The 25101-nt window shown below is 35.9% G+C and overlaps 1 protein-coding gene across 1 annotated transcript in view; it reads right to left on the minus strand.

Moving 5' to 3' along the window:
• Nucleotides 1–7526: 7526 nt before the first annotated feature.
• The window catches only part of LOC138704587 (brachyurin-like), a 49135-nt gene continuing 31560 nt past the window's right edge, over nt 7527–25101 (minus strand). The window contains exons 3-7 of the mRNA XM_069832639.1: nt 22532–22694; nt 16732–16892; nt 15929–16027; nt 11155–11291; nt 7527–7825 (exon numbers count right to left, since the gene is read on the minus strand). Coding sequence (XP_069688740.1) covers nt 7655–7825; nt 11155–11291; nt 15929–16027; nt 16732–16892; nt 22532–22694 — 731 coding nt within the window. The 3' untranslated portion in view covers nt 7527–7654. The remainder of the gene's footprint in view (nt 7826–11154; nt 11292–15928; nt 16028–16731; nt 16893–22531; nt 22695–25101) is intronic.

A 25101-nucleotide genomic window follows, 5' to 3' on the forward strand; every position in this document is an offset into this window, starting at 1 on the left:
GAATGGAAAGTCATTACTTTTTAGTATACCAACTTTAGATGTCTTGTCGTGACCTGATAGTACATCATTTATAATACGAAGTTGTGAATAGGAGGAACTCTTAGCAATAATGTTTCTCAACTTACATTTCACTTTTTCTGAAATTAGTGAATTGTTATTTTGGATAACGGTTTGTGATGCTTTTGTACACTATATTAAGGGCTTCTGAGAGTTGTAGTTTAGACGATTCTAACAGGATGATGCTTTTGGACACGATTTTAAAATTATAATCAATGAAAAAATAACTTCCAAAAGCTGTTCAGAAGGCAATGATTTTACAGCTGCAACAGCGGAACTGTCTGTGCTATTCAATGCATCAATTACCTCCATTATTTTGCCGTAATATTCTGCACAATAATTAACAGCATCCAACCACGTTTTCCAACGGGTCAAGACTGGCTGCGGGGGTAAGGGTATTCCAGGGGCAATTGTTTGGAACAGCAACCCTCGCATTGTAGTATGTTAGATTGAATTCTTGTCTGCACTGAACAAATGTTAAGCTTTGACTATTCCAACCACAGTAATGCAAAAACAAGTGCTTACTTAGGTATACATTAGCTGTAGCTGCTCTATCCATTTGGACCGGTCACATCTCTTAACATGAACTGCTTATACTATGAGACCGGGCGGTCGCTCACCTCTTCTATACTACCGTACATCGGCAACCTGATTGCATGCTGTGTGTGGCAATTCAACTAAGTCTAGTGATAAATAATAATAATAATAATAATAATAATAATAATAATATAATAATATAATAGTAATAATAATAATAATAATAATAATAATAATAATAACAGCATAGAAACTGCTACACAGTTCAAATTTTTATTTAGATAGCTGTTTACATAATGAAGCAAGCAATTTCCAACACTGCAATGCTTCTCCAGTTCACCTGGTTTCGCGGCCAAATGCGCTAACCGTTACTCCACAGGTGTGGACTGCAGATAGTGACTGGAGCCGTGGACGCTAGAAAATGGAGTGTCAAGTGGAGAAAGTGGAACATTTCCGACATATTCTTCTTTTTGCTTTCAATAGAGGGGCGAAAGCACGGAGGCGGCGAGAAACATTTGCGTCGTGTATGAGGACAATGCTATCGGAGAGAATTTTTGCACACCTAGAAATGCAGTTTATTGCAATGTACATATTTTGCCATTTACTTTACTGCCAACAGATGTTTATTATTTTGAAATTTCATCCGGTAAATGCCCCCTTCATTCACTTCACAAGTGTGTAGTCTACTCAGGAAACTAGCCATCACACGTGCCAGCATGTCGCGCGCAATGTCTGCAATTTTATCGCAGATGGAAGCCTGTAATTTTGCAATTGTATCCTTGTATCCTTGCGAGTGGTACTGTTACTTATATTTTTACAAAAGCAATGTAGAGAAGAACCACAAATATCTACGTATTTAGAAATGCTGTTGTTCACATCACATTTCGTCTAAACGCAGGACGCCCGCCTACTGTTTGTACATCACTGATTTCCTATCCCTCTGCAATCAGCAGGTTCCTACACGATCGGCAGGGCATAGTTGCGCCCCACGGTCAGATAAGATGCAGCAGATAAAAGGTAGAGAAAGGGGCATGACATAGTTGCGCCCCGATGAAATAGATAGAGAAAAAGACACTACGGAAACTCGAGTCTCATGATCAACCAACCTTATTGATTTCTTATTCGATTTAATATTTATTAAAATGAACACAATGAAGTTGGCAGTACTTTATTAATTGTTTTTCTACTGTTTATGCAGCGATTATCGATAGCCTACTGTTAAAATGAACACCATGAAGTTGGCAGTACTTTATTAACTGACATAATTATTCAAATGAGTGAGCCGTTGGAATATGGGGCCTTAGGAGTCTTGACATTAGTGATGGGTTCAACCGGCTCCTAGGCGCGAGCTAGCTCGTTGGCTCGCGCTCCCAAGAGAGAGTCGTTCAAAAGAGTCAGGTCGTTCACGAGCTGGTTGATTGTTCCTTCGTTCGCGAGCTGGCTGCCAGCTCGTTCGTTCACGAGAGGCTAGGCAGCTCGCGAACGACATCGTTCGAAACTGTCAATAATAGTGTAATCTATGACATTAGGAATCAGAAGTATAACAGGGACAATCGTATTATGTTAAACAAAATATATGAAAAAAACAAAGCCTGCAACATAAACGTTATACAATGTTATACGTATATTTTTCTACACACACATCAGCTGATAGAAAGCCGCGTAATATTAGTTCCACATCCGTCCGCTATTGGAGTATGGCGCGGTCTCACCTTCTCTGTCTTTCTCAAATTAACTGCAGGGGCCTGTTTCACAATGTTTACAATCTTTGTAAATTGTAAACTTTGCTTGTAAATTGTAAACTTCTGTTTTACAATCTTTGTTTGTAATGTTGAACTTTACAAAGGAAATCAAATCTTTACAAATTAAATTTTGCTCACTTTACAAGTATTCTGTTTCACAATGAAGAGTAATTTTACAAACATGTATAATTTACTTGTAAAATTAGCACATTTTCTACAATACCTCTGAGATATGTAAAGTTTGATATTGCAACAAATTATGAATAATACTGTACAATAAAGAAATACTTATTAAATCAATTTTTGAGTAACTGGATAATATTAAGAATTAAACTAAAGCAGTTTTGATGTTATTAAGGAGTTCTAGTGACTCAGACGAAGATATTGAATTTAGGCCTAATCAAACGAAGACGTACACGTAAAATTCTCCGGCCAAGAATTAATAGCACGTTCGTATCATTGTATAAATTTAATGAAAGGTTTCGAATGAGTCCGGCGCTATACTTCAGAATACCGCGTAAGTATTTATATACGAAGACTGTATTTAATAAATACTCGCACTTAATAAGGAAGTTCCCTGCACCAAAAATAAATAATTCAATAATGCAATAGCGACACTACTTATGCGGTATTCTGAAGTCGTTTCGAGTCCCGTTTTTCTGGAATCTCTCCTACAAGATATGGGACATCATATATCTAACATCCAAAAGAGAAAAGTGATGCCCTAACCTCAAAGCGAGAACTGTATTCTTTGCATTGGATGCAGTCAGTTCCGTGGGTTAGCAGATAAGCACGGAATTTCTAAGATATCAGTGTGCAAAAGTGCGCACAGGGTAGTTGATGTTGTTAAAAGAGTTAAATTTGGGGCAGGTTTTTGATCACCAAAATGTTATTTACTATAGCACAGAATTTTTATGCTGCTGATGGGATCACTAATGTTTGTGAGGTTATGGATTCAACATTAATAAATACTGATGGATCAACACAAAAAATTAACCTGATTTTGTGTTTAGACGTCGTAATTATTTTAACAATTGCATATTTGTACGTAGACTAAATCTGTTATTTACTTATTTGACTGAATTTTGTGCTAACTTTGGTCATTTAAGTAATAGACGTATTGGTATACTCGACCAATCGCATCACATGAAACTCCATTGTCGCCAATATATAAAAATCGAAATACTTTTAATTTTTTAAACAATATTTTATATTTTCTGTTGGTGAAATATGAATCAGCAAGCTTAGAATAATCTATTTTAGTACAAAATATATACATATGTATCGATAGTAGTAAAAATACAGCGACTTTAGCTCTGCTCCTTAGCAATTTTTGTAAACTGTTGTTGGCGATATTGTGTAACCAATAATGCGTATTTGTAAATTTCTTTAGCTGATTTTGTAAAGTTCGTCAGACTTTACAAACTAATAAAATAGCATTGTGAAACACAATTTACAAGCATTTATAATCTTTTACTTGTTATTTGTAAATTGTTAATTTGTAATTTGTAAGGATTGTGAAACGGGCCCCAGGTGTCACGTGAACATGCATTGAATGCCATTGGTTATTCGAGAGCGGGAGTCGTGAGACGAGCTGTGAGCTGGTTGAGAGTTGCGAGCTGAAGGAGCTGGAAGTGCCTCGCGAACGACCAGCTCTCAACGAGCGAGCTAGCTCGTTACTAGCTCGAAGGGGAGAGTCGTTCAAAAGAGTCAGTTCGTTCGCGAACGACCCATCACTACTTGACATTTTATTAGTAATTTTCACACCGTCTGTTCCGTATAGTGAGGTTAATTTAAAATGAATGTTAAGTTCAGTGAAAAGGGTAAAGAGTTAATAATTCACAATGGTTCTAAGTTTCAATTTTCGAAACCCTGTACCGTAGGGTTAAGATATCGATGTAGAAACAAAAAATGCAGTTCATTTATTGTGTGTGATCGATAAAAAAAGTGTTATTTGAAATAGCAAAATTGATCATATGCTAGGCCTACCTGATTTTAATGTAGCTATCACTGTAATATTTTTAAGTAATATATTTATTTTATGGCAATCACTTTCGTGTGTACTATGCCCATCGGGGCGCAACTATGCCATATCCATTCTACTACCTGATTTCTTCGGGGCGCAACTATGCCACATCCATTCTGCTACCTGATTTGTTCGGGGCGCAACTATGCCATGTCCCTTCTGTTACTTGATTTATTCGGGACGCAAATATGCCATGCCTAGGCCTCCCAATTGATCGCGGGGCGCAACTGTGCCATACCGCACGATTCACCTTGTCAATCTCCTGGCCGTGTCCTAGCGCCTGGCGCCCACAAGTTATTTCAAGGTCATAAAATGCGCTTGATTTTGACATCCCTGGTGTAAGGCATAATGCCTTGGACTAGCGTACGGAATGAGAGTTGGTTCAAGCCTTCATGGAGGAAGAAATTTTCTCACAAAATTTCGGCATTGTATGGTACCAGTACTCACCCAGCATCGAGATGAATTTCGGGAGCTATAGTGAGTAACGAAATTCGGTGTCATAAGCCAGTTATAATGGCTGGAGGGATCATCGTGCTAACCATACGATAGTGTCATACTGGTTGCATGATCGTTCACCTCTGTGGAGACATGTGGACGTGTTAAATCTGTATTGGCACTTCATAGGTTGTTACGCCTCGAATGTGGGACTGAAGCCAGATGGTCTATGGCGAGTCCTTGGCATCAACCCCCTTGATTTGATTACCCCCCTTTGATTTGATTACCTGGTTGGGTTTTTCCGAGGTTTTCCCTAAAAAAGGCAAATGCCGGGTAATATTTTGGCGAATCCTCGGACCTCACCTCATCTCACTACATCCCGCCAAAATATTGTAAAAAATTGCACAAAATTGTAAAAATTGTAGAAAATTGCTAAATTGTAATACTATAAAAATTTGTAAAAATTGTAATTGTAATATTTTAAAATATTTGACTTGTTCCACATCTTAAAGCTTCATTGCTCATGTAAGATCTATGGAATAAAATGAATGAATGAATGAGATACTAAGTCTGAACAAATATACGACCCATGGTTAGGAGAAATCGCTGCAGGCAGACAGACAGACAGACACAAAGACATGCCCAAACACATATTTTCTATACTAGGGATACTGAAAATTTGTATATTCACGAAAGTCTCAAATTTGATTTTTTTTAGCATCACATTAATTATATTTTATACTTCACATAATGAGAAATAAAAAAAAAATAACTATGAAAATTCCGATAAAAGTACGAAGGAGAGACAGTAAGTTACAAATTGAAGTATCGTCCTACACTTTTAATGTGGTGCCTGAAACTATCAACGCTAGATGTTAGTATCAATGCGCCCAGAAACGAAACAAAGAAGCAGTAGTTGCAAGATGGCAACACCTTTGCACAGTGTATTCTTAACGATTGATATGTCTCCCTCTGGAAATAATGCACTCAGACTCATAACATCTGAGTATCCGGACTAGCATATTGTCTTTTCATCCCATGTGCTCGGATCAAATTATTTTATTGTCTGTCACGAGAGAAAGTATCATAAACAATCTACACTGGTCGACCGACTTGATGTTCGATACCTCTTCTTTTTTCACAGCACTTCTGCTCGTAATTGTAGACAGCTTAAAATGACGATAAATGCTCACAATAGTTTATAAATACAGGGACATCATTTTATTTTTACCAACATTTCTAATATTAACCTGGCTATACCTTTGGATTAACGGAATGAGAACCGGAAACACCGTTTGCTACTCCCTTCCGCGACTGGAGTTCAATGATACTGGCGTAAAATACAAACAAATCCCTTTACTAGGTATAGGAGGGGAGAAAAGTAGTTCACCCATTTACGTAAACTAGGAAATACAGCGATTTTGAGTTTAATAATTTTCATTAGGTTTTTCTTTAATCAAAATACAGTACAGTATTAACAATAAGTGTTTCTACTCACGAACTGAGCTGTCCATGTGGACGTATTCGTTATGCAGTGTATATTATACCGTCTACAGCACATTAGCGTACAATATAGGGAATACAGTTAAATTGAAAAATAATCATAATAGGCCTATGGATATTTAAACACACTTTTTTAACATGGTGGTCGTCCATTTCGATACAGGCTTCAGTTCTTTCGTGCATATTATCGCACTATAGACTATTGTACCTAATTACAATTACCAGTTTCGTCCTTCGTACTAGTAACTCATGTTGAAATAATTCTGTACCTACACTGTAAAAGAGTACCTTACGTACTGTAAATTCAATCTTCGCTTCTGCCGGATCCGAAAAGATAAAATTAGTCAGACATGCTATCTACTGCCCGTCCAAGTGGTTTTGTCGCAGGGCCGTAGAAAGGGACGGGAAATCACGTAACAGTTAATTACTTAACTAGGCTCTTTTATTTATATTTGTATAATATTACATAGACAACCAATTCCTAACAGAAATTAATGTTTTCAGAAAAAAGGTAAGACAGCCCAGCCACTAGACTTTACAGAAGAGCGAGCAGAAGCAGGTGGGGGAAATCGGGATGCGACGTAGGCAAACGAACGACAGTACCTATGCAAAAATATGATTCAATATTGAAAGCTCTTTCGTTACTGGAAAACGCGAACATATTTCTGGAACGTACTATACTCACTAACTCAGTACTGCTTACTATGACCGTAAGGCGATACGCGGCCTTGGTTCTGTGTTTGCTAGTAGAGGGGTGTGGAAGTGAAGTATATTCAAGAACTCAGGCACAATAAAAATTTAAGTAAAAATAAAGTGATGTCCCTGTATTAACTTTTGCTGCGAGAACTTTTACCCAGAAAAATCGCACATTTGCAAGCGAGACACGGCGACAGCACACTATTGCAGAGTTGCCACCATCTTGAAACTGCTGCTTTGTTTGCTTTGTGCCAGTTGACACCGGGATAATACTGCCAAACAGAGGTGATAGCTTCAGGCTCTTCATTGAAAAATGTAGTCCGTACATCGATCGATTTGTAGCTTACTGTCTGACTCGCTTCTCATTTTCACCAAACTCTACCAACTAATACAGTTTTATCTTGAAATTGTATGATAACTATGTTAGGAGTGACTCGAGCTTTACTGCTATACAATTGTTCTATAAAAGTCCTGAATAAGGTATGGTAGCACATATTTAGTAGTATCCCATTGGAAAAAAATGAAACTAGTTTGCTACAGTATCATACATTTTAATTCATCACGGTATTTAGTTTTTGTACATATTGTATTTCACATTATACCCTTCATACACATGCAAGGTGTTATATTTGAATCGTAGTTGTCAGTGTATTGTTATTTAGCTAATGATAATGCCAGTATTGGTTTGAATCCAGTCCAAATAGCTGGTCACTCTGGTAAAACCAGCAGGCAAGCCCGCTTCACAACCAGAAGCAGCACTAAATGACACAACACCAACTTGAACGTAACCACCATTTTGGGAATGGATAAGGGGGCCGCCGCTGTCACCCTGTAACAGAGAAGATATTTATTTTGAAAGGTTTCAAAATAAGCATTAAGAATTATCTATATCTACGCGTACTGTGTGCAGATGAAAACTTCTAGTTCGGAGAAATACAGGTTAATTACAAAAATACGCTTTACTTCAAATGTAGTTACTTTTCTATTCATTGCACATATACAAATCATTCTGTTATCATTCAAAGCTAATATTGACTTGGGGGTTTTAAATTACAGTATTTTCAATATGTGACATTTCTGAATCCAACACCATTTTTTTATGTTCTAGTGATATTTAACTTATTTTTTATTTTTGTTTTCATATTTTCCGATAATGGTATATCTATAATGTGATAAGTTGAGCTATATATAATCACAATTTTCCTTACTGTGTGTACTTAAAAATATTGTATTCATTGTATGCTTTGTACTGCACTATTTTATTACTATTACTATTATTATTATTATTATTATTATTACTGTTATTATTTTTATCATTATTATTATTATTATCAATAATAGTCTTTTTTTTACTTTGTATCTCTCATTTATTTTGACCTGCTGTTCACATTTTATTATGCTTTTCTCTTTCTTTCTCTATGTCATATATTATGCCTGATTTCTACTTACTTGTTGTTTACATGTTATTATTATTATCTTATTCAGTTTTGTGTGTAAAATTTTAATGTACTTTGTAAATTTGTAGTGTTTTTGTAACGCATTTTTAGTCCTGGATGAGTGTTAGAGAAGGCCGTATGGCCTTAACTCTGCCAGGTTAAATACATCATTATTATTATTATTATTATTGTTATTATTATTATTATTATTATTATTATTATTATTATTATTATTATTATTATTATTTACAAACGTTTGTCAAAGATGTTTATTATTGGAGCTAGTGTTTGTTCAGAGATAGTCTTCATAAAACTAAATTAAAAACAATGTTTTTAGGTCTTCAATCGGATGTGGATTATTTCTGTATGCGTTTTCATCGGGAAACCTTAGAGGCAATAAACGCAATTATTTAAATCTAGAAATTATGGTGACCAGGATTGTGTCACGTCCATCGAATCGTTAAGAGTAATTTTTGGAGAATACTCTCTCATGGAAATGTTCATTCAGGTAATCAAGGACGAAGTGTTGGAATGAACTCATTAAGATATCGCGGTGCAGGAATTGTGTCGTTTAAGAATAACTATTCAACAATTCCAGCAGATAACTTAGCAGTACAACGCACTACACATTTTTGAGGATATAATGACTGAATATGGTTTCTCAGATCCCAGACAATGAAGCATATTCTATTCATTAACGTAACTTTTTAGATAAAAATTAGGTTCATCAGAGAACCAAGTTTAATGCATTGCTGAAAGATTTTCCTCCAAAAAGTGAGGACATTGTTTACAAAAGACGGTGAATTTATTTGTTTTTTTCTAGTTATTGCTTTCCCCAATTGAAATGCAGGAAGCACCTGCAATTCTTCGCGAATTGCTACGACAGATATAACAATTTTCCAAAGCTCCAAATAAGCACATACTTTGCAGGTGATATTTTTTTTTAAGGTGTTCTAATTAAACTTGGTCTGGCAGCAACATATTTTTTGTTGTTAAAGACGGGACCTGTTCCTTAAAATTTCTTCTCAAATCTTTCAATAATCGATCGTCATGCAACTTCCAGGCACTGAAGTTTCATACTAAATAAACATTGCACCACGCCAATACTGCCAGATTGATAAAAGCGTTTACACAAAAACACCATTTCCTTCGGTAATATGAGTCATTTTGTTTACCAACAGTTTTATAGTGATTCACTGGAGTTACACATTTCTCTCAAAAGACTCCCAAGTACATGACGCTGCATAAAACAAAAATCATTCTATAAAAGCGATGTACAGAAAGGTTTTTGCATTTTAAAATACCGTGTCCTTGTAATTTATATTTATGTATAAATTTATATTTATTTTTTTGGAAAATAAATTGCTGTAAGTTATTTCATTAACAGTCATATTATCGATTGTTCTATATTGTTGTGAAACTCGGACTCTCACTTTGAGATAGGAACAGAGGTTAAGGGTGTTAGAGAATAAGGTACTTAGGAAAATATTTTTGAAGCTAAGAGGAATGAAGTCACAGGAGAATGGAGAAAGTTACATAACGCAGAACTGCAAGCCCTTTAGCCTTCACCTAGAATAATTAGTAACTTTAAATATAGACGTTTAAGATGAGAAGGCACTGTAGCACGTATGGGTGAATCCAGAAATGCTTGTAGGGTGTTAGCTGTGAGACCCGAGGGGAAAAAGACCTATGGGAAGACCGAGACAGAAATAGGAGGATAATATTAAAATGTGTTTGAGAGAGGCAGGATATAACGCTAGAGACTGAATTAATCTTCCTCATAATAGCGGACTTATGTGAGGACTGCAGTGATCCTCCGGATTCTCTAAAACCATCTGTAAGTAGGTTATGTCATTTACTGTAACGTTGAAATAAAGAAGGTAGAATAGCTAATTCATAGCTCTGTGTGTATAAAAAGGCAAATGCAAAAAGATCCATCGATAGATGTTGTACTTTCACGATTTTGAAACTAGGAGGTGAATTATTTAGCGTCATGTATCAGCTGCTTTTCTCAGTAAAAGAGCTCCTTTTAGTTATTGTGAAGAGGAAAAGTCCTTTTCTGACTTTCTTCTCTATTTCCAATCATTCTACTAATTGAACCATTTGGCACCAAATTTTAAAATATAGCTTACATACTACCGATGTTCAAATATCATTAATATGAAAATGAAATAAAGTTTTAAAGAATACAGAGCGAGTCAAACCTCATTAAGCAACCAGGCCACCAAAAACCTAGTTATATATGGAACAATCAGTGGCTGTTTAAAACACGTTTCACTGTAATTCTAGCTAATAGATGCTGATATATTTCTTTTCAAATACTAGCTGCTATTTTATAGCTCCTAATATTTCTAACTAAATGGTACTTGATAATGTAATGTTTCTATCCAAATACTAGCTGCAAATGTAATATTTCTTTGCTGATGCTATCTGCTAATGTAATATTTCTATCTAAATGCTACCTTATAATGTAATATTTTATCCAAATATTAGCTGCTAATGTATAACTCCTAATTATTCTAACTAATTTCTACCTGATAATGTAATATTTCTATTCAAACACTGGCTGCTAATATCATATTTCTATCTAAATTCTAAATTCTACCTGTTAATGTAATACTTTTATCCAAATACTGGCTGCTACTATAAAGCTCCTAATATAATGATTTTAACTAAATGCTAGATACTAAATCTGAACTAAAGCTTGAATATATTTTCTTACACTGCAAGTACTCTTGCCACCAGGAGTCGAGACACAGATCATGCCAGAAGTGATGACACCATAAACTGAATTGCATTCTTGGTTTGTAATGACCGTGAGATCCACATACTGAAGGTTTTCAGTGAGTTGTGTAGCGCCTGAAATATGCAACAAATTAATGACCATTACATTTTAATATTTAAAAAAACTGTATTTAATAAAATTTCAATTCCTTAAATATTATCCAGATATAGGATTGTCCCAATTTTATATTAGAGATAATGTAGTATACGCCAAAATAATTTGGCTATTGTTATTAATTCAAAGACTCGAGCTTTACTTCTATAAATATACATAGAATTGGCTTATCATACAAGACAATAAGGTTATATAAAGCTGTAGAAATATTATCCAATATTTGGAATATATGTAAATACCTAATTTATATGTTAGATTATGTTTAAAATAAATCATGTTATGGAATTATATTCATAAATGAAAAACAGTCACTTTTTTGTGTAGGGTATTGCTACGATTGAACATAATATCTTGTCGAATTTCTATTTATGTTTGCGAAATATAGGATTGCTATAGTCAACTGATGAACCTCAATAGTAGTAGTATTTAAGTGATCAATGTAATTACTCATCATGCGTTTGGGAACTTATCAGGGATATAAATTAATATTAATGATGTTGCTATTGCAACCAATATTATTTTTGGACATCGCGTCGTCTCTTATTTTTAATACTGATATTTATTTACAATCTGCAATAACGGATACTGTTGATACTATTCATACATCCCTTAAACACCATTAGAAAATTTCTCCCGCTATCACTCAAAAAAATACTAATGGAAACACTAATAATGCCCCATTTTGATTATTGTGATTTTCTACAGACTGACCTCAATGTCAACCAGTCGCAAAGATTACAACGTGTTCATAATTGAATCGGTCATTGCAGAAAGGGGATAAGTAATGAAAAACGCGAAAATGAGTTAAGAGTGCCATTGCTTTCTCCAGACCTAGACACACATTTCCATACAGAAATGGGACAAATTTGCTCATTCTCAACGCAAAGCAGAGTACCATAAGCAGCGCAGTCATTGCAGAAAGGGGACAAGTCAGCGACTTACCTTCTTTCAGCACTGACTGACGACGTGACGCAACTGAGTGCCTCGGATCTAATAAGTTACGCGCCCATCAGCTGATCAGGAAAATGACAGACAAGCTAGAAGTAGTAAGTGACCCAGGGGAAGAAAACTGTGTTATTAGTGGTAAACGTAAACGCAATGAAATTAACTACCGCAGAAATGTAAATAAGAAAAATAAACTGAAGGCATTGGAACGTCAATTCCATTGGGAAGTCTGTAGCAGCCCGTACGACAGGAGAACAATGTGGGTAAGAAACTACTCATTGTTTGTTCAGACGCAACTTTGGGTCATCAATTTTCAACATTCACAATTTCAAAGACCATACGGCGCATTTCCATTCCTATCATGAAGGTATAGGCCACAAATCTTCAAATGAAGTGTGTTCCTTCTGAACTACATTGAAAATAATGTCCCTCCATCGGAAAAGGAATTGCTGTATCTTTTCTCTGATAACTGTGGAGGGCAAAATAAGAATCATACCTTAATTCGATTGTTGCCTGCACTGACCCAAATGGGGAGATTCAACAAAATCACTCATTATTTTCCACAACGAGGCCCTGTGACCGCAACTTTGGTGTAATGAAGTGCTAACTAAGGAAGACAGACAGGATATATGTACTAGACCAATACAATACCTTGATCCACCAGGGAAACACAAACAACAGATTTTCTGTGGAATCAGTTACTACTGATGACATTTTGAATTTTAAATACTGGTGACCAGAGTATCACAAGAAAATCACCTGCTCATTAGACACACTGAGGAAGAAAGGAAAAGATAAGAATATGTTTTTTCAGCACAATTCAGTGAATTTTCTTACTCTAAAGATAATCCAGGGTGTGTGACTACCAGTTTGTTCATTGGTAGTGAAATGAGGAAACACAGATTCTGTATGAAAAAACCAGGTTCTGGACGCATAGTAATGCCTACACAAAAGCATACAAATGGAAAATTCCCATTAATACGAAAAAAAACTTGGAGACGTATCGAAAGTGAGGCAATATATTCCATTGGAACACACTTTCTTTTACGAAGAGATCCTGAACTGGCCACCTTGTGACAAGGAATCTACAAATGACGTGGCTTCCAACGTCTAACAATACACTCTATAACAATTGAAACAAATGATTTTGTGTAGTACTTCAGTGTATTTTTATTGTGCTCTCCTATATGGAGTTTTTAAGTATTAGTTTAAAAGTAGAGTTTTGATTTAAAACTGTGATATAAAATCACATATTGGTTCATTCCTGTAGTAGGAATAATGATTAAAATGCAAAAATAATTATGTAAATGGTGACAGTAATGTAGTAATTACACAAAGAAACATCGTTATCATTGTAATTACAAACATTTAGTTTGTTTTCAAATATTACATTAGCCCAAAATTGTAAATTATATATACATTTTTTTTTATATTTAACAATTCCTTGCAGAAAGGGGATAAGTCATGGTTCGATTAAACAACTTTAAATAAAAGTGTTTGAGATGCCAGATGTCTAACATGATGTATTATACTTCACTATTCATAAACAAAGTAAGAAAAAATATTTATAATGATTACTCCAGTATTGGAAGAAGAAAACAGTTTTTATTGATTATCTCAAAAGTAAGATTTTATGACTTATCCCCTTTCTGCAATGACCGATTCAATTATTGTGTTCGCTTCGTCTGCGATGTCCGTCGCGCTGACCACATTACCCCATCCTTCCAAACTCTAAACTGGCTACGGCTTAACGAACGTAGAAATTTTCATTCCCTTGTTCTCCTTTTCCAAGTCCTTCACAACTCTACACCTACCTACCTTGCCTGTTTCAGTTACCTGTCATCATATCATAATCTCTTCACACGCACGCAAAATAGCCGCATACTAGCCATACCCACACTTAAGACATCATCGTATTCATCATCATACACAATCTCGCTATCGTCCTTGTGGAATATAATACCCACTGGCACCAGAGACTGTCAGGATGGCCTTATCTCTACCAGGTTAAATAAATAATTTATAAATAAATAAATAAATAAATAAGTCAATCACTAAATAAATACATAAATAAATAAATACAAAAAGAAATAAATAAATAAGTAAATAAATAAATAAATACATAAATAAATAAATCAATACATGAATGAAATGAAATGAATGAATCTACAATAACATAATGTATCTTGAATCTGTCAACTATTGTAACCTAAGAATAAAGAAATCAGGTTAAAAATGGAAAGTACAGTTTTAGATATTAAAGATTAACCATAAATTTACGTTACAAGTTATTCTTTATTAAGGAATGGATTTCGAAAGCAGATATAATCAAATAGCAAATGAATGTTCAGTGATAAAAACAGAATGCTAGTACACATGTCAAACCTTTGCTCTCGTTGGAATCACGAGAGAATATGATGTGGTATATTAAGCATTAAATCAAGATTTGGCATCTCAAATGTAAGATTAGGATTGTCGATGGATATAATACCTTGAGACATACTATTTATAGTATGTGAAACCTATTGGAAGGTGCTGTAGATGTCGTCATAGGTGCAGTATTAGTGAAATGTTTTTTTTTCAAAAGGATTTGTTCCTAATATTCTGAACATAAAATTAATGTATTACTGGTAAAGTTTATTTTTATTCGTGGAATATTCCGTTGTTCGGATATATATATATATATATATATATATATATATATATATATATATATATATATACAGGGTGTTTAAAAAATACGAGGCATAATTTCAGGTATGTATTTCCCACATATATAAAATCAAAATAGTTCATTACAACATGTGTCCGGAAATGCTTCATTTCCGAGTTATGGCCTTCACAATATTGAAATTCACCGGAACGTTTTTCTTTCCGCAGGTCATTGTCATTACAGAAAATGTTCAAAATGTCCACCTCCTGCTTGAATACAGACCTCACATCGATGTCTCATTGACCTGCGAACACGATCCCAAACTCCAGGATTATTGCGTATGTCCTCAGAACATGCCACAATTCGATTCCGAAGGGATTCCAAATAAGGCACCGGAGACGAATAAACCAATGATTTTAAATGGCCCCACAAGTAGAAATCGAGAGGGTTCAGATCGGATGAGCGTGGAGGCCAAGCCACCTCTACCTATCCATCGATCAGGAAACCTTCGATCCAAGTACCGGCGAGGCGTACGAATGAAGTGTGCAGGAGCGCCATCATGCAAGAAGTGAATGTGTTGACGATTGATCAGTGGAGTGTCTTCTAAAACATGAGGTATGGTTCCGGTGAATTTCAATGTTGTGAAGGCCATAACTCGGAAATAAAACATTTCCGGATACATGTTGTAATGAACTATTTTGATTGTCTACATGTGGGAAATACATACCTGAAATTATGCCCCGTATTTTTAATCATATATATATATATATATATATATATATATATATATATATATATATATATATATAGTCACGAAGCTTGAGTTGTGAGAGTGCTAGAAACAAAAGACTGTGCCAGTAATATTTCGCATTGTGTGAAATGAGGCGATATTAGCGATCCTAGTGGTTAGCAATTATCTATGGATGCATATTTACTACGTATTGAGCTTCGTGACTGTATATACTAGACTGTGGTAGCACCATAAAATATTATACTCACTGTCAGAATTTATTCCCCATCCGCTGACTCGAACACTTTGACCAGCAAAAGTATTACCTTGGTCGGACCGTGGGGGCAGACTAATAGGGCTGATATAAGCTGGAAAGATTATAAAGATATTATTTAAGGTATTTTCTACATAATAATATATTCTTTAAATTATATTTCAAGAAAGAAGAAAAGTGGCTTCACGATCAATAAAATGATTAATTCCACTTCTCTCTGTTTATTATTTATTGTATATCCAGCATGGAGAACATTATTTCACCAGAAGGTGCACTGTACAGTTCAGTAATACCTATCATGTGATTTTATCAGACGTAATAAACAAATCCGATAATCACAGTACGAAATCAATCTGGAATTCCAGTCAAAAATACACTCTTAGTTGTTTGAACAAAGTTGGTACTGCTTTTAATTCACGTATTAATTTTATGTTTATTTTCATTAATTGTAATGTTAGTATTTCAAAATACATTTATACTTTTAGACTGTCCGGTTAAATTGCTTTCGTCCCTGAAATGTATTTCTTATGATTTAGGGGAGATTTGGGTAGTATCGGACATCGGGTAATATCGGACAGTGCTTTTCTTTCATCTACCAACAGATTGTAGTACCTGAATGATATGGTTACGTTTCTGTCCGATATTACCCGATGTCCGATACTACCCAACTCTCCCCGAGTCATTACCAGATTTATCCTTGTTGAATTTTTAACCATGATCTTTATTTCATAACTTATTTCTTTAAATTTATTTGCGTTCTGCTGTGTTATAGACTAGCCTAAGAATTAAAATACTTACTGCTGTAAGTTACAGACATTTTCACTAGACCAATGTCATTAGCAAGAGTGTCGCTGTTGTAACCCTCATGTCTGATACTGCTTGATGTCCTGAAAATTACGGCTTCAGATTCAGGGTTATTGATATTATTAGCTCCCAGAGTGACTTCATATGTACCACCACTGAAACAAGAGGAGCAATGTTGTTAGTTTTTTTTAGAATAAATTTATTAGGGAAGATAATAATACGTGTGTTCTGAATATTTTTAAGCAGGAAAAACATGGTAGTTCACTTTCTTGGCCGAATATGTTCAAGAATATATTAAATAAGTATGTGTTGTTAATATCAATTGTGGCTATATTACAAATCAAGAAGACAATATATGAGGCGCATCCAGAAAGTAAGTTTCCCTATTAAAAAAAAGAACACACACTTTCAGGAAAACATTTATTGGCAACAGGTACAGCAATGTTTCAGTTATTTTTCAATATAGCCACCATCAGAATTGAGACACATGTCGTATCGTGGGATCAACTTTTGTATCCCTCTGTCGTAGAACTCTGCCGCCTGTGAATGGAACCAGCGTGTGACAGACGTCTTCAGCTCTTCGACGTTGCCAAAACGCTCACCGGAGGACAGGAATTTCTTGAGGTGCAAGAAAACTTGAAAATAGCTGGGAGCAAGGTCAGGACTGTAGGGTGGTTGATCAAACAACTCCCAGCCAAATTCCGTCAAAACAGCTGCTGTGCGCCGAGCCGTATGTGGACGAGCATTGTCATGGAGGAGCACAACACCTGCAGTAAGCATTCCACGCCTCTTGTTTTGAATGGCACGTCGCAATTTTCGCAGTGTTTCACAGTAACGGTCAGCGTTCACTGTTTCACTTCTTGGAAGGAAGTCAATGAACAGAATGCCCTTCCTGTCCCAGAACACCGTGCACATCACTTTCCGTACCGACAGCGTCTGTTTGAATTTCGTCCTGACCGGAGATCCACTATGCTGCCAATGCATTGACTGCTGCTTGGTTTCTGGGGTAAAGTGCGAAATCCAAGTCTCATCGCCCGTGACGATCCTGTCGAGGAACTCGTCGCCATCATCGTGATACCGTTGCAGAAATGTCAGTGCTGCTCCTAAACGTTACATTTTGTTTTCGGGTGTCAGGTTTTTCGGCACCCACCCACCTGGCACACATTTTTTTGAATAGCCGGTGCTTAGTGACAATCTCATGCAACAAGGATCGCGATACCTGCGGAAAATGGCTTCTCAGCTCCGTAATCGTGAAGCGACGGTTCTCCATGATGCACTGCCGCACCAGCTCAACACGATCATCATTGATGAGGGACGGTCGCCCACTGCACTCTTCATCATGGACACTTTGACGACCTTCGGAAAACTGCCTACATCAGCGACGCACCATCTGCTTACTCATGATGTTCGGCCCATAGACCTGACAGATCTGCTGATGAATTTCAATTGGCGCAGTGCTTTGTGCATTAAAGAACTTTATCACCGACCGAACCTCGCAGGCGGCGGGAGAAGGAATAAGAGCTTCCATTTCGGACCACTGCTGTCACGCTACTGACACCAGGCGGGACCTGTCCGGCTGGCATATGATTGATACGTCATAGATCTGTTACGCATGCGCAATTGACACGGCTAATTACGTTTACTTTCAAGGGGAAAATTCGGGAAACTTACTTTCTGGATGCGCCTCGTACTACTAGCTGTAAAAAATGATTCGGATATAATGTTTTTTTAATCTTCTCATTACGATTTTATTTAGAGTAAAAAGCTTACGTAATATTATACAGTATTACACTGTACGAGTATAACTCGACACAGGACCGCCCAGTCTTGGGGGGAGGAAGGGTGGGCTAGTCCAATTTTGAGATATTTCTTATGCAGAGGAGAACACAAAATATTCACAAATCTATTTTTACATGTAAGAAAAGCTATGGTAAATGACACATTATTCTCACAGTAATTATGTTGTCAACAAGTTTTAAAAAGTGGGTTACTATTTATGGATTATTTTTCTTCTATGTGGGGCATTGTAATAAAATTTTGTTAGATTGTTGTTTTTTTAAGTTGGTTATTTAACGACCCTGTATCAACTACTATACTAGGTTATTTAGCGTCGATGATATTGGTGATAGCGAGATAGTATTTGGCGAGATGAGGCCGAGGATTCGCCATAGTTTATCTGCATTCACCTTACAGTTGGGTAAAACCTCGGGTAATCAGCACAAGCGGGGATCGAACCTGCGCCCCGAGCGCAACTTCAGACCGGCAGGCCAGCGCCTTAACCGACTAAGCCACACCTGTGGCTCCTTTAGATTGTTGTTTTAGTGCTGTAGCCTATTTAAAATATTGAATTTCCACATGTTGATAATATACCCAAAATAAAAGTTTGTGTCTGAATATCATAACATGAAATACCGTGTTTAGTGTAACATACCCTAATTGGTAAAGTCATTTCTAAAACATTGAGTGAAATTTCAACTGCTCTGTGTTTCATCCAAAAATAACATAGGTTGTGATTGAAACTGCATTGTTGTATTTTTGTACGTTACGTAAGGAAGAAAAAAATTGTGAAGTACAGAGAGCATTTGCCAGGAAGCAGGTTTTTGTTACGTAAACGTCATTCGCCTTTCATTGTTACAGATCGAACGCGACTGCCATGTATTATTTATTAGTGTGTACATTTCCCCTGGTTCGGAAGTGGGAAGGTTATGTCTTGCGTAGTATGGACAGATACCACAGGCTCAAAGGATGCAACGTCAGATAATTGATGTCCTCCCTTTAATAATAATACGAGTTTCATAAGATAAGGAAATAATTTCAGGGACATATTTCGTTACGCCTATATTTACTACCAGAACCACTTGATTAACCGAGGATACAAGTTTATTCACGTATTGTAAGCATTGTTATAAAATAATGCTTCAAAATTTTCTTCCGAAGTCCGTATTTCATTAGTTTGATGGTTACATCAGCGAATAGGGATTATAAAGAATGGACACTGAGCGAATTTTCCTGTGTTTTGTTTCTCTGTGCGCCAGCGGCTAGTTCCACTTTCAAGTGCTAGATGTAGTGTAATCGAGCATACGCTAAGATAATTAACTGAGAATAGAGTTAAGGTACAGGATCCAAACATCGCCTACCTTATTGCATAATCCAGTAACGCTTTGCTTCAAATAAATTAAAGTTAACAGCTTTTCCTTATTTCTCAGTGACAAACTAGTTGTAATAATAATATTTTATATTTCAGATATAATACATTATATTATAAAATAATATAATACATTATAAAATTAAGTATCGAATTCGTTTAATATTTGTATAATAATATAATATAGGTATATGGTTTTACTTCTCGTAAGAGTTTTGTTTTTCCATTTTCAACGCCATCAAATCATTACATATTTTAATTGTTGTTGGGGTCAACGCCTCAACTCTCATTATAAAGGAACTCTAGAGTCTACACAATGCAGTTAGTGAAGGATTTATTATTTTATGGATCAAATTTATTTTGAGTACATAATGTACCTAGATGTATTAATTATATGTGTTATATTTCCGCTGTGTCGACTGCTAGCTGGTGTAATGTCAGCGCCAACTCTAGGGAGAAAGCAGAATCTGACGCTCTAGCTGGCTTGAAGGTCATTGAAATCAGTCCGGCTACATCAAAGGTACCGATGCGAAGTGTCCATTCTTTATAATCCCTATTCGCTGGTTACATCCTTCTTCGAGGAAGGTCTTGAATTAGCATACAGCTGACTTCCATCTATTGGAGTTCAGTTTATTTTGTGGCAATGCAGTACATATTAGAACAGCGAATTTTCATTTATGATGGGCCTACATACATTAGGAAAAACCGTATGAAAAGTATCATGATATACTGTGTTTTTATGGAAATATCCTGACGTTCAGCAACCATGTAATTCAGTAACCTAGAATGTAATGAAAAAGGTGACAGAAACTAATAAAGATTACCCATAAATCGTGCTCCAAATTAAGAAAACCTCGATGACATAGACTGAGTGCTAGGTTTGTCAACAGGAGGTTAGTTCAACAGGCTCGGAAAGCAACAAAATTGTTAAATCTAAAATTTTACCAAGAAAACGATGGCTCATAAATTGAATGAAGCGGACAATGTGCCTAAGATTCAATTCTATCGAGAGAGGCGAAATCCAGCGTGTCTCAGAAATAGTTTTAAAATGTTAAAAATATGCATTAGAGAGATTAGTTTACAGTTCCAGCATTTACAAGATAAGTCAATAAATTACGTCTGTAATGTAAAGTGACGTACAAGGAATCAGATTTTATTTTCGGAAGGTACGACTCTGAATCACCGCTAAGCGGGTTGTTATTTGCCCATGTCACAGCGCCGTACTAAGCAAATCCTTTTTCCAGGCGTACATCTATTACAACTGTTTTACTTTTTCATGGATATAATCTTAATAAAGCTAGATGTACCAGTAAAGTAAAAATTTCTGCGTCAGGAAGATCTTTCTTCTGTGGGAGAGAGAAATCTGTGACTATTATCTGAAGATCTGCGCAATAAAATAGGAGATTTGAATTGACAAACATCCAGAGTCAATTGAAGTAAAGTTTCCATGAGAGCATACAAATTAAATAGGGTGATTCACGTGGAATTGCCGGCAGTTACTGAGCATATTTCCGAAAACATTTGAAGCAAAAATTGTCATATAAACTTGGGTCCTATTATCAATATTTTCAGAGTTACACTAATTTGAATTAGTTTGTAAAATATCTTTATTGTTTAGTTTTAAGGGTAGAAGAATATTACAGATGAAGAATTAATTATTCAGGAGTATTATTTCTTTAATTAGATAGTATTCTGAAGCTAAACATGTGTTCTGAATTTCATACTTCCTTCGTACAGAATTATGTTTTGATTTCTGACTACAAAATTACATTTTCTTACGCACTTATCACAACAATTGTTACAAATCACGCCACTCTTTCAAATTCTCTAAGACTGTACTACTATCAGGCAATAACATAATAATCATACAACTAACAACATAAGTGAATGGTTCCATTATAGATTTCAATTAGTATTGAAGAGACATCATCCAGACATTTATTCCGCTGCCAGAATTACAGAAAGAACAGGGTGATTCGGAAGTCATGATATATAAATTCCGATTGGTACGAAGAATCGAAGCAACACCACGAAAGAAGTCGCTAACAGTTCAGAAAATGATAAAACTTTTTTTTTTTGCATATCCAGCTTATATGGAAAAAGGGCATCGATCACAGTACCTTTACCAATTAGGACACAATTTGAACCTATAATGTTTTTATCAGTTACTGTCGAAATGCTTTTCGCAGGTATGCAGACACTCTATAAATTATATCAATGAAAAATTGCAAGTTATAATAAATTCGGATTTATTGCCCTTCGGAGAAACTTCCTTCTTAATGGTAAACTGGAAATCTGAAAAAAAAAAAAATGACTTTCGGAGAATTTTATTCGGAAAAAAGACCCGCAATCACCCCCACCATAAGGTTATACCATGTGCAGTAGCGCACGCTTACAATTTGATTTTACAAGATAAAGAATGGCCTTATAAATATTCTCACCCCCTTCTTTCTCCCTTATTTTGCCTCTAACAATGAGAACTGTTCTGCTTTATTTCACAGACAAAAATAAATATTATTTAAGATATGTCATTGAATATGTAAAAAAGAACTTTGTTTATGTGATGAGTGGTTATGTTTGAATATGCAATTACAAGATAAATGAATAATCAAAACAATGCTTTCGAAATTTATGGCTGTCTGTACTCACATGCAATGCCCTGCAGTAAGGAGCCAGTCGTTTGAGATGATAGATCCTCCACAGAACCCGGAGAAGTCAATGGTGAGACCAGCTTGCCAGGGGAACTGGCCACGGCTTGCAGTCTGGCCATTAGTGATTCTAGAACTTGCGTCGCGCACACGCACTTTACCAACTGAATTTGAAACGAAGAGGAAGAAGTGAAAATTAATATGTGGAATGCTCTACTTTATAGTCTTCATAATATTCTTACATTTAAGTTAGCAATACTGAAAACTGAAGCCATGATATCAACTTACCTGGTTTGATTCCCTTCAGTAATCCTGGGTTTAGTCGGGCTTCGGCCTGTTGAAACATCAGGTCACATTATTTATATCGGTGTATAAAATCTTAAAAGTAACAATTTTATGGAGTTTATCTTGAAATTGGCGTAAGCAAATTTAGCAACAAAACTGTGATATCTAAATTAGTAGGCTATGAAGTACCGGTATTATACTTTAATTGAGGAGGTCAGAAGCAAAGTGGTTTAAGTACACTTAAGTTGTTTTTTTAGAAAATGTGGTTGAAAGTACTTAAACTTACGTAAATTCCGTCAATTTTTTTATTTTAAATTTTGTGTGTGATGTGGTTAAAAGATACATCTCATAGCCACTAAAATTTTAGATGTTTTGACTTGCCCTGGATGCACTTAATTTATGTTCTTAGTAATGTCACTTGTACCCCTTTGTTTCTGAATATTATGCCTTCTTTGTTCTTAGTACTCTGATCCCAGCTTTGTAATGTGCATGATGATGTAAGCTACACCGTCTCAATAGTAATAAACTTCCACAAGATTGCAGTGTCATCGATCTCGTATAACATATACCTTGAAGTCGGAATTTGGCAACAAATCATTCACCGCATTGCAGCAGTTTCTACCGTGATTGAATAGTGAAAGCTTTAATTCAGGAGAGTAATGATTTAATATAAGTACCTGTTTTCAAGAAAACATTAGAGGGTGGTATATAAAGATGGACATGCACCAGAAAAATTTGAAACATTAATTCATAAAGAAGATAAACATGCGAATACTAAAGGAGGCAGGCAGTACAGCAAGTGGACGGCTTCAAATACTTGGGGTGTACTATAAGCAGTAACATGAGCTGCTGCCAGAAAATCAAAAGGAGGATAGCAATGGCCAAGAAAGATTATAATAGAGGAAGATTCATCTTCTGCGGATCTCTGGAGAAGGAACTAAGGAAGAGACTAGTGAAGTGATTAGTCTGGAGTGTGATATTGTATGGGGAAAAAAACATGGACATTACGACGGAGTGAAGAGAAGCGACTAGAAGCATTTGAAATGTGGATATCGAGAAGAATGGAGCACGTGAAATGGACAGACAGAATGAAAAATGAATCTTTGTTGGAAAGAAAATGATGCTGAAACTGATCAGGAAAAGAAAAAGGCATTGGTTGGGTCACTGGCTGAGAAGAAACTGTCTATTGAAGGATGCACTGGAAGGAATGGTGAAGGGAGAAGAGTTCGGGACAGAAGAAAATATCCGATGATACATGACATTAAAAGATATGGATCATATGCGGAGACTAAGAGAAAGGCTGAAAATAGGAAAGATTGGAGAAAACTGGGTTTGCAGAGAAAAACCTGCCTTTGGGCAGGAGAGTATGTATGTAAGTCGGTGTGTATATGTATGTATGTAAGTCGGTATGTGTATGTATACATGTATGTATGTATGTATGTATGAATGAATGAATGTATATTATACATAAATACCTGCTCTGCCCATTGCAAACCCAGCATTCTCCAATCTTTCCTATTTTCTGCCCTTCTCTTAGTCTCCGCATATGATGCACTTATCTTAATATCGTCTATCATCTGATATCTTCTTCTGCCCTGAAATTCTTCCCGTTCACCATTCCTTCCAGTGCAGCCTTCAGTAGGCAGTTTCTCCTCAGCCAGTGACCCAATCAATTCCGTTTTCTCTTTCTGATCAGTTTCAGCATCATTCATTTTTCACCCACTCTTTCCAACACAGCTTCATTTCTTATTCTCTCTGCCCATATCCACATTTTAAATGCTTCTATTCGCTTCTCTCCACTTCGTCGTAATGTCCATGTTTGTACCCCATACACTGCCACATTCAACACAAAGCACTTCACTAGTCTCTTCCTTAGTTCTTTTCCAGAGGTCCGCAGAGGATGCTTTTTTTCTATTTAAAACTTCCTTGGCCATTGCTATCCTCCTTTTGACTTCCTGGCAGCAGCTCATGTTACTGCTTACAGTACATCCCAAGTATTTAAAGCTGTCCACTTGCTTTACTGCCTCGTATAGAATTCGGACGTTTACCATCTTTATTTTTCTTCCTATGACCATGGTCTTCGTCTTGTTGGCATTTATCTTCATTCACAGCTGTCATTTAGCTCCAGTAGCATATCCCTTAGTATCGTCTCTTCTGTTAACAATGCCATATCAGCAGCAAATCTTATAGGCTACACTTTATTCTTCTTCCTCTTACTTTTACCTCTTCCATGTTCTGAAAACAGATCTTCATCAAATCCTACAAGTAGATGTTGAACAGGGTAGG

The sequence above is a fragment of the Periplaneta americana genome, chromosome 8, assembly GCF_040183065.1.
Source record: "Periplaneta americana isolate PAMFEO1 chromosome 8, P.americana_PAMFEO1_priV1, whole genome shotgun sequence".
Lineage (NCBI taxonomy): Eukaryota > Metazoa > Arthropoda > Insecta > Blattodea > Blattidae > Periplaneta > Periplaneta americana.